We start from the raw sequence: 17698 nt of genomic DNA, 5'->3' as shown, positions 1-17698 counted from the left end.
ACTAGCCATTTCTTTAAGTACCATTGATTTAAGGGAAGTGAAGATGAAAGGAATACAGACGTGGCGGCTGCTGAGTGTCAGGAGAGCAGTCGGTTAGAAGAATCTGAGAAGAGTTTGACAAAAAATGTGAGGTTGTTTATAGATACTAACGAAGACTTCTGTATTTTTTTTAGGCTATGGTTTTGTAGATTTTGACAGTCCAGCAGCGGCACAGAAAGCGGTAGCATCTCTTAAAGCAAATGGCGTTCAGGCCCAGATGGCAAAGGTAAGAGCAAGTTTTTTGTTTCTGCTTTCTTTCCCTGTGTTGTGATGGTGTTATTCAGTCTGTGTAGTGCAAATGCCAAGGGTTGGTTTGGTTTCTTTCTTTCAAATCATCTGAACTGGCAGGAATCTGGCTTGTTTACTTCAATGCTTATTTGTCTGTTGGCTCATCAGTGTTCTTGAGAACTGTGTTCTGTATGGAAGTTATTTTGTGATGTTCTATATAGCCTGTTGAATTCCCTTAAGAACTTTATAAGCAAACAGAGTTTGAGTTCTATAGCAATCAGGAAGATACCTTAATCTGTGGTGCACTGGGTAATTGCCTATTAATGTGCCTTGGAATACTCTTCATTTAATAGCCTAGTGTGTCTGTTTGGAGGAGTTAAATGACTGAATTTAATGAAAGTTTGTTGCATCTGTATTTCTTTAAAGAAGTCTGGCAACCTGGTTCAATTCCATTGACATAATTTAATAATGATTGTATCTGGAGGTCACTGGATTATGTTTTTCAGAGGTTTTGTGAGATTCACATTCGAAATCTCCCAGCAATTTGCTTGCTTTAAGACCCAATTAAATGGGAACATGCAATTGGATGAAATACCGCCTTCGGTGAATTGTCCTATATCAACATGAAGGGGGTTGTTGTGAAGAGTTTGTGGTTTAGCATAAACTCCAACAATACCCATTCTGTATGTGTAATAATTTTTTCTTCCCCCAAGAGTAGTATTAGATACATAGTAAATGCACTAGTTTGCTAGTCCTCTCAATGCACCTAACCCATTATTCATCCTCTTTTTTATTACTGCTGGGCCACCATTCCCGATTAGTTGTCTCATCTACCATGAAGGCAGCATAGAGTGCTCAGAATCCTAAAAAATTAATCTCCAACTGTAAATTTGAATATTCCCTTTAAGGAATTTGGTGGATTAAAACTAGGATTGCCACCTTTCTAATTGCTGGTAATCAGGCCCCCAAGCCTCTACCCATTGCCCTGCCCCTTCCCCAAAGCCCCACCCCTTCTCTGCCTCCTCCCTCAATGCCAGGCCCTTTCCCCTCTCTTCCTCCAAGGCCCCATCTCCCTCACTTGCTCGTCTCACCCCCTACCCCTGTCACTCACTGGATTGTCTCCACCTCCCTCCCACAACTGGGCTCCCTCTGCTTCAGGGCTAGGATGGGAGCAGCTGGAATCTGCCGGCAGGTAGGAGACGGCCCCGGCTGAGCAGGGGCTGGCGTGGGTTAATGACCCGGTACCTCTCCCCACCCCACGGTAACTGGACTTTTGGTGTCTAATCCGTACCTCTGACCGGACACTGCCAGGTGCCCATATGGACTGGACTTTCTGGTTAAAAAAAACAAAAAACAAAAAAACCCAGGCACCTGGCAACTCTAAATGGCACCTGGACACACAAGCCAAAAACTAGACTGTCTGGGTTAAAGCCAGATGGGTGGCAACCCTAATTACAATCCTAACTTTAAATTTTACCTATACACATTATTACCATGCTAGAAAAAAAAAAAGCTATGCAGTACATGAGGCTCATGTACCTGCTACTGAATTGTAAACCATTGTGCCTTAAAATAACTGTTGTAAGGCTCCTTGTTGTCCGCTTTAATAGAGTCCCACAATGCAAATTATACAGTTTTATTGGCTCTTAGTTTTTACTGACATATTGTAATAAAAACATTTGCTTCAAATAGGAAAAAATGGCAAAATAAGGCATCTGAATGCCTACTGAGGATCCTGGGATTTTATTTCCCTGATACGCTATGTTTCCTTGTTAAAATATAGGAAATCTGAGACATTTGTTGACCTCTGAAAAGAAAACCAAAGGCAGGAGATATGTTCTGTGGTAAAGGTTGATCCTGAATAGCTGTTTCTGGGGGATAATCCATAATGTATGTATATCTGGTTATTTGAGGCAGAACAATCAAGTTGCATAACGAGGAGCAATAGCAGAACTCTTGTGCTGGAAAATAGCAAAGGGAATGTGTTCTTAAAATGCAGATGCTTGTGTCAGTGCGGTACAATATTACATTTCTTTAGACTATTTTGCAAAGCCAAGGGATTTGAGATGGGAAATCTGTGGCTATAGTGGTGTTTTTCCCTTTCCTGGTTTTGTGGAGATTGCTACATACCTTTTTGTGTGTATTGGGCTTATTGTATTTTTAATAGTTAGCCAAGGTGCCTAGAGTCCTGGAATAAGATTTTAAAATATTTTGTGTAAGTCAAAGTAAATATACAACTGAATGTTTCTCCCACTAGAAAAAAATCAGCATATTTAGAAAACTGGGGTTTAAAGGAAAGTCAGCTGACTTCATACAAGTTAGTACATCATACAATAGAACCTCAGAGTTCTGAACACCAGAGTTACAAACTGACCAGTCAACCACACACCTCATTTGGAACCAGAAGTACGGAATCAGGCAGCAGAGACCAAAAAAAAAAAAAAAAAAGGCAAATACAGTACAGTACTGTGTTAAATTAAAACTACTAAAAAAAAAAAAAAGAGAAAGATTTGAAAAGGTAAGGAAACTATTTCTGTGCTAGTTTCATTTAAATTAAGATGGTTAAAACAGCATTTTTCTTCATGCATAGTAAAGTTTCAAAGTTGTGTTAAGTCAGTGTTCAGTTGTAAACTTTTGAAAGAACAACCATAATGTTTTTTTCAGAGTTACGAACAACCTCTATTCCCGAGGTGTTCATAACTCTGAGGTTCTACTGTATTACTGAAAAATCAGGAGCCTGGGAAAGGAAACCTATGCTAGGGCTTGCAGATGTTAGAAGCCAATTTGCATGACAGACTGAAAGAGAATATTATCTGCCAATCTTTGGGACTGGAAGAAGTTGGAACAAAGATACAAGAGAAGAATTTAACCTCCGATAATGGAGACTCTAATCCAGGGAGCCTGTCTTTGACCTTCATTGAACAGTGGACATTGACCCCCAAATAATACCAAAATAAAAAAATAAAATGTCAAAGAAATTATCAAAACCTTTTGTGTGCGGTATTTATTCATCAGTATGCCAAATGCCGTATAGAAGTGGGGTAAAACTCGCCCCTGTGGAGAGGGCCAGATGCTGTAAGTCCTACCTAGTCCTATTTTGAAGGTTTAAATGGAACTTAAGTAAGGAGTGCTTATGCTGGCCCTCTATAGGGGTGAATTTCGCTCACAGTGAATAAACATACATTGAAACTTTGAGTGTAGCATATATTATTTCACTCTTACTGGAGATAAATCTGACTCAGTGTCAAGACTGTGAAAGAGGTTCTCTCTAGTTTTTTTCTGAGGGAAATCTAGAAAATCTTATTTGGAAAACAAAATGCAGTTTCCTGGGGATTGAGTCATCTGTATCAGTTCAGTCAAATATGACAATTATTCATCCTACTGATATATAAACAGAGCCACCTCCCTGGTTTTGACCATTAGTTTGCTATGAGTTCTAGCATTTGGACGCCTCTTTGGCTGATTTTGTTTCAAATGGCTGCCACTGAAACACGTCAAACGCTAATGGATTGATGTTCAATGTTCTCTCACTATTGGAAAACGTGTTCTATCAAGATTAACACAGCAAGGAGCCATTTCTACATTATGTTTCCAATGAATGAATTAATATAGTTAAACCTGTTTTTATTTCTAAGTTTTGTTCCCTCTTGGTAAAATCCACCCTGGTGTAGAGGGGTTAGGCAGGGGTGCTCTACACAGCCTTTATGCTATGGAGGGGATTGTGCTAAGAAAGGGGCCAATATTATATCCGCTGGATTTCAGCTGGAAGCACAGAGCTACGGTCCAGTGAAACATAGAAATCCTTCCAGAGAGCATAGGATGGACTTCTTCTTTATCAAGGGTCCTGTCTGGAATATTAAGTACATTTGCCAAGTAAACATTTTTACTAATGCTGCTACGCCTAGTACAATGATGTAGTTTTTTATACTTAATTGGAGAGGTATTTTTTTCCTCTGTTTTCTTTATGTATATTTTGTACATTTAAAAAAAATCCATGTTTGCTCTCAGTGCATACTGTGACGGGTTTGGTCACAGAGACCCCCATGGGACTGTCACCTGATGTGCTGAGATTACCTCTGAGCCCGTTTTCCCTGTCAGCTTGGGACTCCAGAACCCTGTCTTGTTGAGCCAGACATGCTAGCCAGATGCAACACAGACCCAGGGTCTGGGCCACACCCCCAAGTTGCAGGCTTTAAGTGAAAATAGCTCTGCAGGTTTCCTGCCTCCAGCACCCAGACACCCAGCTCCCAATAGGATCCAAACCCCAAATAAATCTGTTTTACACATGTCCCTGTGAGACCTCATCCTTCTTTACCCTGGGGCTGGCCCACACATACACAGGAAGGCTTGTAGGTAAATAAACCATTTACAACCAATTGTCCTAGTCAATGGGAGCCATCAAGATTCTAAACCACCGTTAATGGCCCACACTTTGCATAATTACAATAGGACCTCAGAGTTATACTTCATATTTCTAGCTTCAGATACAAGCATGATACATGCATACAAACAGGATGAACACACTAGGTAGATTATAAGCTTTGTAATGACACCTTACAAGAGACCTTTTGCATAAAGCATATTTCAGTTACATCATATTCGCGTTCATAAACATATTTTCATAAAGCATATGAAGTTCAACATCACACATACCATAAATATCAGCAAATATATCGTAGTTGAAGAAATGTTTAAACAGAGAATGGCCTATGTGCTTGGGACATATAAAAGCAAGGAACATGAATGTAGAGATAGAGTGAGAAAGGCCAAAGGCCGGGAAGAGTTGGACTTAGCGAGGGGAATTAAAAGTAATAGTAAGAGGTTTTACAGCCATATAAATAGGAAGAAAGCAAAGAAAGAAGAAGTGGGACCGCTGAAGACAATAGCCGGAGAGGAGATTAAAGATAATCTAGGCATGGCGCAATATCTCAATGAATATTTTGCATCGGTGTTTAATGAGGCCAATGAAGGAATTAGGGATACTAGCACCGTTACAGAGGGGCATACGGGATGGGGGATTACCGCATCCGAGGTAGAAACAAAACTAGAACGCCTTAATGGGACTAAGTCGGGTGGACCGGACGATCTTCATCCGAGAATATTGAAGGAATTGGCGTGGGAAATAGCAGGCCCATTAGCGACTATATTTAATGAATCTGTAAACTCGGGGGTAGTCCCGTTAGACTGGAGAATAGCCAATGTGGTTCCTATTTTCAAGAAAGGGAAAAAAAGTGACCCGGGTAACTATAGGCCTGTTAGTTTAACATCAGTAGTGTGCAAGGTGCTGGAGAAGATTCTGAAAGAGAAACTAGTTGAGGACCTTGAAGTTAATGGCAAATGCGATAAATTACAGCATGGTTTTACGAAGGGCAGATCGTGCCAAACGAATCTGATCTCCTTCTTTGAGAAAGTAACGGACTTATTAGATAAGGGAAATGCGGTGGACCTAATATACCTGGATTTCAGTAAAGCGTTTGATACAGTACCCCATGAGGAACTATTGGTTAAAATGAAAAACATGGGGATCGATATGAAAATCCAAAGGTGGATAGGGAATTGGTTAATGGGGAGAATGCAGAGGGTCGTATTAAAGGGTGAATTGTCGGGTTGGAGGGAGGTTACTAGTGGAGTGCCTCAAGGTTCGGTTTTGGGACCCATCTTATTTAATCTATTTATAACTGACCTCGGGACCGATTGCAAGAGTGGGCTGATAAAGTTTGCGGATGATACGAAGGTGGGAGGAGTTGCAAACTCGGAGGAGGATAGGGATACTCTGCAGGGAGACTTGAATGAGCTTGTGAATTGGAGTATCAGAAATAGGATGAAATTTAATAGTAAAAAGTGTAAGGTGATGCACTTGGGGACGAATAATAACAATTTTAGTTACAAGATGGGGACGCATTGGTTAGAAGTAACGGAAGAGGAGAAGGACCTAGGGGTCCTTGTGGACCGCAGGATGACTATGAGTCGGCAATGTGACGTGGCGGTGAAAAAAGCCAATGCGGTCTTGGGATGTATTAGGCGAGGTATATCTAGTAGAGATAGGGAGGTCCTGCTTCCGTTGTATAAGGCGCTGGTGAGACCTCATTTGGAGTACTGTGTGCAGTTCTGGTCTCCAATGTTTAAAAAAGATGAACTCAAACTGGAACGGGTGCAGAGAAGGGCGACTAAGATGATCAGAGGAATGGAAAACCTGTCGTATGAAAAGAGATTAGAGGAGCTTGGGTTGTTTAGTCTGACAAAGCGAAGGCTGAGGGGGGATATGATTGCTATCTTTAAATATATCAGAGGGGTTAATACAAGGGAGGGAGAGGAATTATTCCAGTTTAGTACTAATGTGGACACGAGAACGAATGGATACAAACTGGCCGGGGGGAAGTTTAGGCTTGAAATTAGACGAAGGTTTCTGACCATCAGAGGGGTGAAATATTGGAACGGCCTTCCGAGGGAAACGGTGGGGGCGACGGACCTGTCTGGTTTTAAGATTAAGTTGGATAAGTTTATGGAGGGAATGGTTTAATGATAAAACATAGTAGCCAAGGAAAACCAAGCAATGGTACATGAACAGCATAATGGCCAACAAGGGTCAGGCTAGAGACTCTTGCCTATATGCTCGGGGTATTACTGATCGCCATATTTGGGGTCGGGAAGGAATTTTCCTCCAGGGTAGATTGGCTGAGCCTCTGGAGGTTTTTCGCCTTCCTCCGCAGCATGGGGCAGGGATCACTAGCAGGAGGGTCTCAGCCGATTGAAGTCACTAAAACACAGGTTTGGGGACTTCAACGGTAGAGTCCAGGGAAGGGTCTTGCGGCCTGCAGCATGCAGGGGGTCAGACCAGATGATCATAATGGTCCCTTCTGACCTTAATGTCTATGAGTCTATGAGTCTATGCTATGAGAAATCTAGTGTAATACCTCTGAAGCACCTAGCATTGGCCACTGTCGGAAGACCGGACCATGGGCTAGATGGACCATTGGTCTGACTCAGCATGGCTCTTCTTATGTACACAGACAGATGCTTATACATACATAGAATTGGTGGGATTCCACTGCAGTTGTAAGAGAGGATTGGGGCCTGCATTTATACCAAATATCAGCCAAAGGGATAACTCTCTTTGGAGTTAGCAAAGTTTTAAAATATTGTTTTTTTGGAGGATTCAATCTGCCTCTCTCTGTAGGATAGGCTGATTATTACCACTACCAAAAAATATAATAATAATGTTTAATCTAATAAAGTAAACTAGTCATTAATTTACACACCAGTAACGGTGCTAAATAGACCTCTCCGTCTGCATGGCTGGCAGAGGCATCAAGAATCTTTCATAGTGGGACAGGGAAATTGCAAAAGATGAGAGGACTTACCTCCATGATCTCACTCCCTTCCTGTAATTCTGCAGAAGCTGGAGATGTTGAGGCCAGGGTATGACTACTGTCGGCACTGGGAGAGAGATAGGAGCTAGGCTTGTCCAACTGGAGGGCACCATGTAGAGACGAGAACCTGGAACCTTCATGGAGATTCAGAGCCTTTGCGGATCTGTTGGTTTCAGGGATTGACCAAACTCCTCTCCCAAGGGACCAGCAAAAATGAAACTACAAGGAAAATCTTACAGAATTTCCATCTCTTGTGGGGGTTACAGTAAGTGCTTCTGGTCCAGATGTGGATCAGACACCAATTAAGTCTGTTAGCTGGCTTCCTTCCTATAGCTCTCTTCCTTTTTTGTGAATTCATCTTTCTATCATTTCTCTTTCTAATCTGACATGCACCTACGCTGAAGGAGTATTATCTCTGTGCACTATGTGCTGTGATATATATACTCACCTCTACATTTGTATATAGCTAAAGCTTTTTAATTCTCTTTATTTTATTATGTAAAAAGTTTAATAGACCTTTGTTTCTTTTTAAATGTAGCATAGCACATGAACGGACCATCTGATATTCAGAATCCAACAAGTGGTTGCTTCATTTTATGAATAATTGAGATTTCTGAAATTTTCAGCCAAACAAACTCCTGCATGTTGGTTCTCTTCATATTTGGAAAATATTTGTGAATATCAGCTATGTTGACTGTCAACTTTGCTTCTTTTTTCTGATATCAAAGCAGGATGCTGGGACTTAAACGTCAATACTGAAATTGTCAAACTTGATTTTAATCCCATTCTTTAATTATCTGAAAAAAAATTCAAGCAACATCTTCTATAAAGTTAAATATTTGGATTGGCTCCTGCAAAATGATTTTCATCACTTACTGCTAGGGCACCAACCAGTGACTCCCTGAAAACTCCAGTGTGTTCAGCAACATGGAAATAGCTAGGAACTCTGTTGTAATGAAGTTGGGTGCATTCCACAGCATTTCATGAAGAACTCCACACATCCATTATCGGGCTGGTTCTTCACCAGTTGCCAAAGAAGTTTCACACTACAGGATGCAAGTGTTCTGCAGTCAAACAGTTCTATTTATCTTGCAAAAATGTTAACTATCTTACCCAGTACTTATGCACAGTATGTATCCAGTGCTGATCTGAATCAATAACAATTCCCAATTAAATTACAATGAAATATTATAGCTGCATTTCCTGCAAGAGGAAAGTGTGTGGTTCAGATTTATAAATTGAAGGTCTTGGGCTCTCCCTCCCGTTTGCCACTTGCTTTCTTATACTGACTCTACCAGGGCACAGGGTTCTTCAGCAACCATGAGCCCTGCTATGGTGTTTTACCATTCAGTTGTTAGTAATCCCAGAGATTCAATCCTCTTTTTCCTCTCCCCCATTTACTTGTGTCCTGGGTTTGCATTAAACTGACCTTTCCTAGGCTAATGGGGAATCACAGCACTGATTCTTCTCTAAGACAGACACCAGAGGGTCCTTAAGGGTTGCTATTGAATATTTGTTTTCTATTTGTTATTTCAAAGGGAACTATTGAGGAGGATAAGGACATTGCAGGGAAGCAAAATGTTTTCTTTCTCTCTGCCTTCATTACAAAAGATGGTGGGGACATACTGTACCTACCCCAAAACCTAATCTTTTCTCAAGCTGAGACGCTGTCAGAGATTCAAATGAGGGAGATTTGGGAACAAACTGCTAACTTAAATATCAGCAAGTTACCAGGATCAGATGAGTTACCTACATTTCCTCTAGGAAATGAAGAATGAAGGAGTTGAGCCATCTTATTAAAAGCATCTACTGTAATAGATATGGGATAGCAGGGACACTGGATTACAGCAGAAGGATGACTGGTCTAGTCTGGAATGTCTTAGGTTCTTATCTGAAAGCTGTTAGGTAGCCAGTGTGAAATGAATTTGTGATCTTGTTCCTGTTCAGAGAGAAACCAGCCATCTAAGTGAACAGTAGAGTCAAAGAAATTAATTGGTATGGAGATCAAAATGCTCTCTCACCCTTCTAGGTGTTTCTCCCATAAGCACTCAGGGTAACATGGAGGGAAGCTGGTATTGCCATTGTTTGTTGTACCTGGATAGTGAATAATTAGGGATTTATGATGGGATTTTCAAAAGCACTCAGCACTGGCCTACATCTGGTCTCACTGAAGTGAATGGGAGTTTCATCATTGCCTATAGGAATAGAATATTGGAATAGAATTGGGCTAGTGCTGTGTCTTTGAAAATCGCATCCTTAGTCTCCAGGAATCTCAGTTCAACACTTTTTCCAACTACTAAGTTCACTTAAAAAACACCCCAACCCAACCTTACAGCGCATACAAGAGTTTTCCAACTTGTAATGTTCAATCTCTTGCTATCGCTTCAAACTGATTTTTCCACGGTCCTCTGCTTTTGATGTAAAGTGTTTAACTTGGTTTCTAGATTGACTTGATTTTTTCCATAATGTAACTTTTTCTCAGATTAAAACATTCCTCTGCTTTAGAAGATTGCAGCATAAGTACTCAGTAAATATATTCCCCTCAACATTTCTCACCTGTGAATAGATAGCCCTTTGCAGAACAGATGCAAATTAGTGAAAAGTTTAGCTTACTACTGTTGCTGTGGAGTGAAGTAAATGTATGGGTTGGTTTATGTGTTGTGAACTTCAGCCAAACAGGGATTGGCACATTTTTCATAAATACACACTGTGCCTGATGCTCCTCCCACTTATACAAGTTTAAATCTGGACTAACACTACTGAAATCAGCAGTTTGAATCTCAGGCTCCCTGTCTTTAACACTCGCAGATCTATGTATCTTGGAAACTTTTATGCACTCTTTGCAAACCCTTTACATTTGAAAACAGGAAATCTGAGTGCAGTAAATGAGTTAAACACTGGAGTCTGATTCCTTTTTTCCTCCATACTCAGGAAACTCCAAACGCCCTATGCAGGAGTTATCCAGCCACAAATATGCAGCTTGGGAATTTGTTGTTCGAATGGAGAGAACTGTGTCGTAGATTCAGCAAGCAGACCTTACTCATCCCGAAAAATCAAGAACACCAAAAAACCCCCTGCAAAAACATGGTTTTGAAAAAATATTATTTTGGTGTGCAAGTGAAAGTAGGTCAAGCATTTTCTTTAGTGCTATGTTGTTTTAGCACTTTAGTGGGGCACTGATTGTGTTCTTCTGTAGCTCAGCACATGCGTGATACTTCTGTAAGGCGAGGGGGAAAAATCAGTGTATATAGCACGATTGCTCAGTGTAAGGCAATGACTCCTATGAATACTAGTGGAGGCTATGTGCATGCATTTAGGGGAAGAAGTATACCACTTAGCCTGTGTTGGATACACAGATATGACAAGATATGATTTATATAAAAATCAGGTTTTGTTTCAGATTTCTTTTCATTTAGAAACATGGGGCCAGAATCAGATCTCCTGCAAATCTCAGTGGTGATACTTTTGATTTGGTTTGAATCCCTAGGGTTGTGGCTCATTAAATCCACAAATGCACACAGGTGTAGGCCTTCATGTAGACAGATGCACAAGTGCTCCACACAGACATTCTTCCATGCACGTGTGCACCCACAAAAGCCTGCAAATGTTATGTTGACAAATACCCTGCTTTTGTTGTTTCCTTATTTTTAAAAATCCCTCACACAACGTCTGAATGGTTTGCCTATGATTTTAATACGGATAGAGTAGATGCAATTTGGTTCATCAGTGAAATTACCATTTTTTATCGTTGAAAAAAACCTATATTTTCCCATAACATACTTTTATAAAATTAGACATTGATTGTGATACATGGCAACAAGCTGAGTCAAGATGGAAAATAATTATCATTTCAATCCCTGGCCATTCCCTTTGGAGCACTGAACTCACAAAGTAGGTCAAAATTCATAACTGTAAACGGCCAAATTCGAATCTCAGCTACATCAGTGTAACTTCACTGAAATGCAAAGAGGTGCACAAGTATAAGTGAGAAGAATTTTTAACCAGGGTAACATTTAAAAAAATGTGTGGGTTTGCTTATTTTTAAATTTGGGAATGAGTAAGTAATATATAGAAAACATGGCTAAGTCTGTTCCTAATATGGGAATGTGGTCTCCTACTCACAAATACACACATTCTGTTTCTTTGTCACCACATGTACCTTTATTCCTCACTTTCCCAACATGGCAGGACATAGCATAGATAGGCTCCACCTGCTGTACTTCACTCAGCTTTCTCTCCTTTCTCAATTTACCTTCTGAGCTCCATCCTTTTACTTCCTGTTCCTTGCAGTTATATATCCTCCCAGTTACTGAGCCAACTGTCTCATTAGTCCAGCAGTTACCACCCACATGTCAGTAATTTCCCCAACAGAAGCTAGTTAATTAAGGCCTCTCATGTCTGTAGTCTTCACAATGTTGCAGACACTTCAGTGACCAGGGTGCTTCAGTGAGCACCCTTTCATAGTAAGATACACCTATTATTGTACAAGAAGAGATACAGAAATCTAAATTAAAATCTTATCAGATGTAAGAAGACTAAATTCACAAACAATAAGAAACGATGATTTTACAAAGATACCAGCCAGCAGGTGAATTGCTGAAGTGCCATAGCCGTATATCATAACTATAACAGTTATAATAGCAAGTAAAGAGACTACTGGTAGGCCTATGTGACAGATATTTTCAAGACTAGAACACAGAAGAAAATCAAACAGACAAAGACTAGTTTCAGTCATGATTAAGGCATAGCTACTATAGGTCCATGCATGGAGCTCCTTGAGTTATATGATTACATCAGAATCCCAGCTTTCTTTTTGTTTTATCTATGTTTCAAGCTCTCATGGTTGTGAAGAAAAGCTTGAGAAGATGAATCAAATGCAACTGATACAGCAATGTATGTTTGAGGGCTTGTCTATACTTAGAAATTCACTGAAATAGCAATTCTGGAATAATTTCAGTATAAACCCCATGGAGATACTCCAGTGGATTAAGCTAAATCAGAAAAAGGCACTCTTATTCCGGAATAAATCTCCACACGGGTTTATACCAAAATAACTATTCCAGAATAATAATTATTCTGGAATAGCTATTTTGATGCATTTCCAAGTCAAGGACTTAATCGGCAGATAGCCTGAAATATTACCTTGGAAAGGAGTAACTGCCTCATACATGTCCATGAGGTGTTCTCTCCAAAACCCACTGCTGTGGAGGCCCTGCCAACAGCGCCCCAGCACAGCATGTGGCAGGAGGAGAAGAATGCGACGGGCCTGGTCCACCCACCCACCCATGCATATATATCCTAAGTACCTGCATAAGTACTGGGGAGCCTCCACTCAACTGCTACCCTGCCTCTTCCTGGTGGGAAAGGACTCCTGCTGCTGCTCCTGTTGCTCTCAAGGGGAGGAGGCCCCTGCTGCTACCACCTTGATGCAAATAGGGTGCCATGCTGATGCCCCTGTCTCTCCAGGAAGAGAGGTGGGCCCCTTTCCACCCTCATTTAAAGTGGGAGGAAGGTCTGCCATGTGGGGATGGAGACACAGAGGGCCCCATGTCATGGTATACCTAGGCCCCTCCATTTCTTTAATCCAACCATGATTCCAGATTGTCCCTTCATCCTAGTCACAATGATCTATGCACTGTAGGTGCACACAGGGGCAGTCCACTCCTGACGTCATCTACTCACCATATACCCTGATGACCGTTAAAAAGTCAGCATCTAGCAAGCATGACCACACTCTTTTTTTCTGAGATACCACAGTTATTTCCTATTCTAAGCATAGGAAATAACTGTGGTAACTCAGAAACTACAGTGTGGTCTTGCTTGCTAGACGCTGAGTTTTAATGGCAGCCACTGCTATCCAAACCCATTTCAACATCTTTGAAAACCTGGTGTTTAAATTTGGACACCCCAAAACTAACACCCAGAATTTGTGGCCACTTTTGAAAACATTGGGCTGGTTTTTAATTTTAGTCCCATAGGTAGAGATGTAACTTTGGTAAGTAGGGGAGGGGTAAATTCCAGTAATTATAATTTTCTAATCAGCAATGACCCAGACACGTAGACATCTGATTTTATCCAGCTGTATACATATATGCATATAACTTTCTAAAGCCAGAAAATTTTGAAGCAAGGAATCTCCTTTCCAGCTGCCTTGGGATGAAGACATCACAGTTGGAAAGTCTTAAGTGGATTTTATCTACATAAGTGCTATGTCTTCTAGGGATTACCATTGACGTCCCTGTCTCATAGCTCCATTTTCCCCATACATTTTAACGGCCAGCACTTACATGCCTGTGATGGCTAGTAGAGGAAAGAGAAGAGACTCTTGACGAGTGCTTTTCTTTTTTTAACCCCAAGAGGTATCTCCTCTGCTATGCTTTTTAAGCAGTTAACATGAGATGCTATGTGTCAGTGTAATATCAGCATCACTATCTATCTGTCTGTCTATGATTACCAGCTTGCAAGCATGATTGAAAACAAATTTGTATAATACAGAATACTTTGGGTGGCAAAAAAATTCAACAAATAGTAACTAGTTCATAAAATATGTATTCACCTAGTTCTTTGTCCCTGGTCATCTTTTTTGCCTATGTACAATGAGTTCCATCAGCAAAATCTTCAATGTGCATATGCTGATTCAAATCCTGTGGCTGGGAGGATAATACCTCCTCTGCAAGTGTAGCACTGGGTTGATGACCATTGATTGTAGACAAGTTCAACACACCCAGTCTGCTAACCTCAGACACGTGTTAATCATAAAGTTTTCAGACCAGAAGTGGCCACCAGATCACCCAATCTGACCTCCTGTATATCACAAGCCACCACCACCACCTAGCATCCACACATTAAACTCAACCACTGAAATTAGATCAAAGTATTATAACCTGTAGGAGACTAAACTATTCTGTGCTATGGGCAGAGAGCAGGAGGGACTCAGGTGCACCAGTGCCTGAGGCCCCTGCAATGATAGGGAATTAATTAAGTGAGATATACCCAGCAACTTGCTCATCCCACATTGCATAGGAAGGGGAAAAAAATCAAAGCTGCTGTCAATCTGACTGGCAGGAAAATTCCTTCCCAACTCCACATATGGTGATCAGTTAGACCTTGAGCATGTGAGCAAGAACCAGCCAGCTAAGTACCAGAGAAAGACTGTTTGGTGACATCTCCGAGCACTGGCCTACCCCATCCAGTGTCCCATCTCAAGCTGTGGCAATCTCTGATCCTTCAGAGGAAGGAGACCAAAAAATAACCAAACAAGAATATATATGGGGTGGCCCTACCTGACTCCTGCAGGTGACCAGCTGAAGCCCTGAAGCATGAACTTTTAGGAACATAAGACATGCACAGAAAGGGACTTCCATGTGAGCCCTGCTCCTCACCACCCCATGCAACCACATCATACAATCACAGTCAAAAGTGTCAGGCTCTTTCTTAAATCTATTTACGTTGTTTTCTCCCACAACTCCTATTGGGAGGCTGCTCCAGAACCTCACTCGCCTGATAGCTAGAAACCTTCTTCTGATTTTCAGTCTGAATTGTCCATGGCCAGTTTATACCCATTTGTTCTTGTGACAACATTGTCCTTTAGATTTAATAGTTCTTCACTCTCCCTGATGTTTACTCCCCCCAATGTATTAATAGAGAGCAATCATATCTCCTCTCAGCCAAACTTTTAGTCTCCTCTCATAAGTTTAGGCTCTCCATTTCCCTGATCATCCTAGTAGCTATTCTCTGCACCTGTACTGGTTTGAATTCACCTTTCTTAAACATGGGTGACCAGAATTATACACAGTATTCTAAATGAGGTCTTACCAGTGCCTTGTATAATGGCGTGAATCACATCTCTGTACATCCTAGGATTGTATATCCTTTTTTACAGCCCCGTCACACCGGTGGCTCATTGTTGTCCTGTGATTGACAAACATACCCAGGTCTCTCTCTTGCTTTCAAGTTCGACTGATGAGCCCCCAGCTTTCAGCAAAAATTCTTACTCCAAGACACCGACGTGTATGACCTTGCGCTCTGTACTGTCATCCCATTTCTGTTACTCCAGTCTTCAAGGTCAGCTGGTGCTTCCTGTATAATATTGCCACCCTCCTCTGTATCGACGGTGCCGCCCAACTTTATAACAAATTTCATTAGCACATTAAGATTAAATAAGATAGGTCCAAAGCCTGATCCTTGAGGAATTCTGCTACTAACTTCCCTCTAGTCTGATAGTTCACCTTTCAGCACAACCCATTGCCTTCTCTCTGTTAGGCACCTTGCAATTCTTGTACTAATCCCCATCTTCTCTAATTTTACTAATAATTTCCCAAGTGGTGGTATATCAAATGTTTTACTGAAGTCCAAGTGTATTAGATCTAACTGCATTTCCTTTATTTAATCAACCAGTCATCTCCTCAAAGAAAGATATTGGGGTTAGTCTGCCATGATCTACCTTTGGTAAACCCTGTTGCCGTATAACCCATTTTCTGTTTACCTCTGTGAATTTAATTACGATTTCCTTCAAAATGTTTCTTTAAACATTGTTCTTCAGTATTCTGTTGTTGTCATCTTTCTCTCTGAGCCAGTGGACTATAAATGGCTCACAGTTACAGCTTTTAGAATGTAGCTGATGCATTAATAATTCTTGCAACTGAATGAGTCCTTATAATATAGTCTCACAGTTCTCCTTTGGGAAGAGCTTAGATCAAATGTTTTCTCACAAACTCACCAAAGGCATTGATGAGACCTGGGCATGAAACTGGATGTTAGCACTAGATCATTAAAGATTACTACCACAGTATCAGTTCAAATGTATTCTAGTTCTAAAATGCATCTGTAGTCTTTACCAAGAAGCCTTGGTAAAAACCACTACCACCTAATATTGGACTCTGACTACTTAATGGCAATTCCTTTTAAGCATAAGGAATGAAACACGCTGGTTGCTTGGCAGCATATACTGTAGAAGTATAAAGGAAATAGATGGTAATTTAAATCTTATTCACGTTCACTTACTCTTTTTCATCTGTCAGCAAAAAATGGAAACAACCAAAACAACAAAAAATTGAAAAACCCAAGATGAGATTTAGTGATTTACTGTCTATTTTAACTGCCTGTGGCTTGAAGTTTGAGTCACACAGCCTTTTGGGCTCTCCATACATTTCCCATAACTTGTTCTTCTAGTCTGCATAAAAGGTTATGATTCCACCACTTATCTAAACATTTTAATAATGACCTACTCCAATTATAGTATATTATGCTAAACTGGGTCCCATCATTTACATTTTTGTGTTGTTTTATTGTGGAAATACAGCATGCTGAACAAGCTAAGCAATGACCTTTGCAGTGTATTAACTTCCAAGGAAAAGCTTTGCCTGTAGTGTTTTAATGTTGTTTAAAGAATTGTTCATCAGCGTAAAGGCACCTGTTGTTAATGGTATGCCCTAATTCATGTAAAGCTCCAGCCTCATAATACTGTATATTTCAAATGGTAAAATGATGTTCTGGGTGGAGATGCTAGAATTCTGAGTCACAGGGAGTCTGTGAGCCACATAGAATTCTGAGGATAATGGGGTCACAGGGGCTTTTCTGACTCAGTCTCTGTCTCTCTGCTTTATCTGCTGGATCTAAAATAATGGAAATGTTTCCCTGTCAGAATAAAAATTCTACCTTATCAGACAGTTCAGATGAAACATACAATGGCTCTCTCTCTTTTGTATGCTTAGTCCTTTAATTGTTCTTAAACTTTTTTTTTTTGTGATGAACAAGAGTGCTGGATGCAATTTGTCATTTGCTTTCCTTTAGGTTCAGACAAATAGTTGCATCTTGCATGATTGTGATATCACGTACAATTCACTCCTCTTGTGTATGTAAGTAGTTTACAGATTGGTTTCCAGGAATACATTGAAGAGGCTAGACATTTTATATCATTCAGTGGTTAGATTAGTTACCAGAGTACTTCTCTGTGCCCATGCTAGTGACTCTGTTGAATAGGTCCTCTTTAATCTCAAGGCATCTCTGAAGCATGGCCTGTGCTTATTTAAAGTACACTGCTTGGTGAAGTACCCAACTTA

At 40.6% G+C, this 17698-nt stretch overlaps 1 protein-coding gene across 6 annotated transcripts in view; it reads left to right on the top strand.

Moving 5' to 3' along the window:
* Positions 1 to 17698, top strand: part of RBMS3 (RNA binding motif single stranded interacting protein 3) — a 908048-nt gene that overhangs the window by 592536 nt on the left and 297814 nt on the right. For all 6 annotated transcript variants that reach the window (XM_054019902.1, XM_054019901.1, XM_054019900.1 and 3 more), the window contains one exon: positions 174 to 265. In XM_054019902.1, coding sequence (XP_053875877.1) covers positions 174 to 265 — 92 coding nt within the window. The remainder of the gene's footprint in view (positions 1 to 173; positions 266 to 17698) is intronic.

The sequence above is a fragment of the Malaclemys terrapin genome, chromosome 2 (assembly GCF_027887155.1).
Source record: "Malaclemys terrapin pileata isolate rMalTer1 chromosome 2, rMalTer1.hap1, whole genome shotgun sequence".
NCBI lineage: Eukaryota > Metazoa > Chordata > Testudines > Emydidae > Malaclemys > Malaclemys terrapin.
This window is presented reverse-complemented; position numbering and strand designations above follow the sequence as displayed.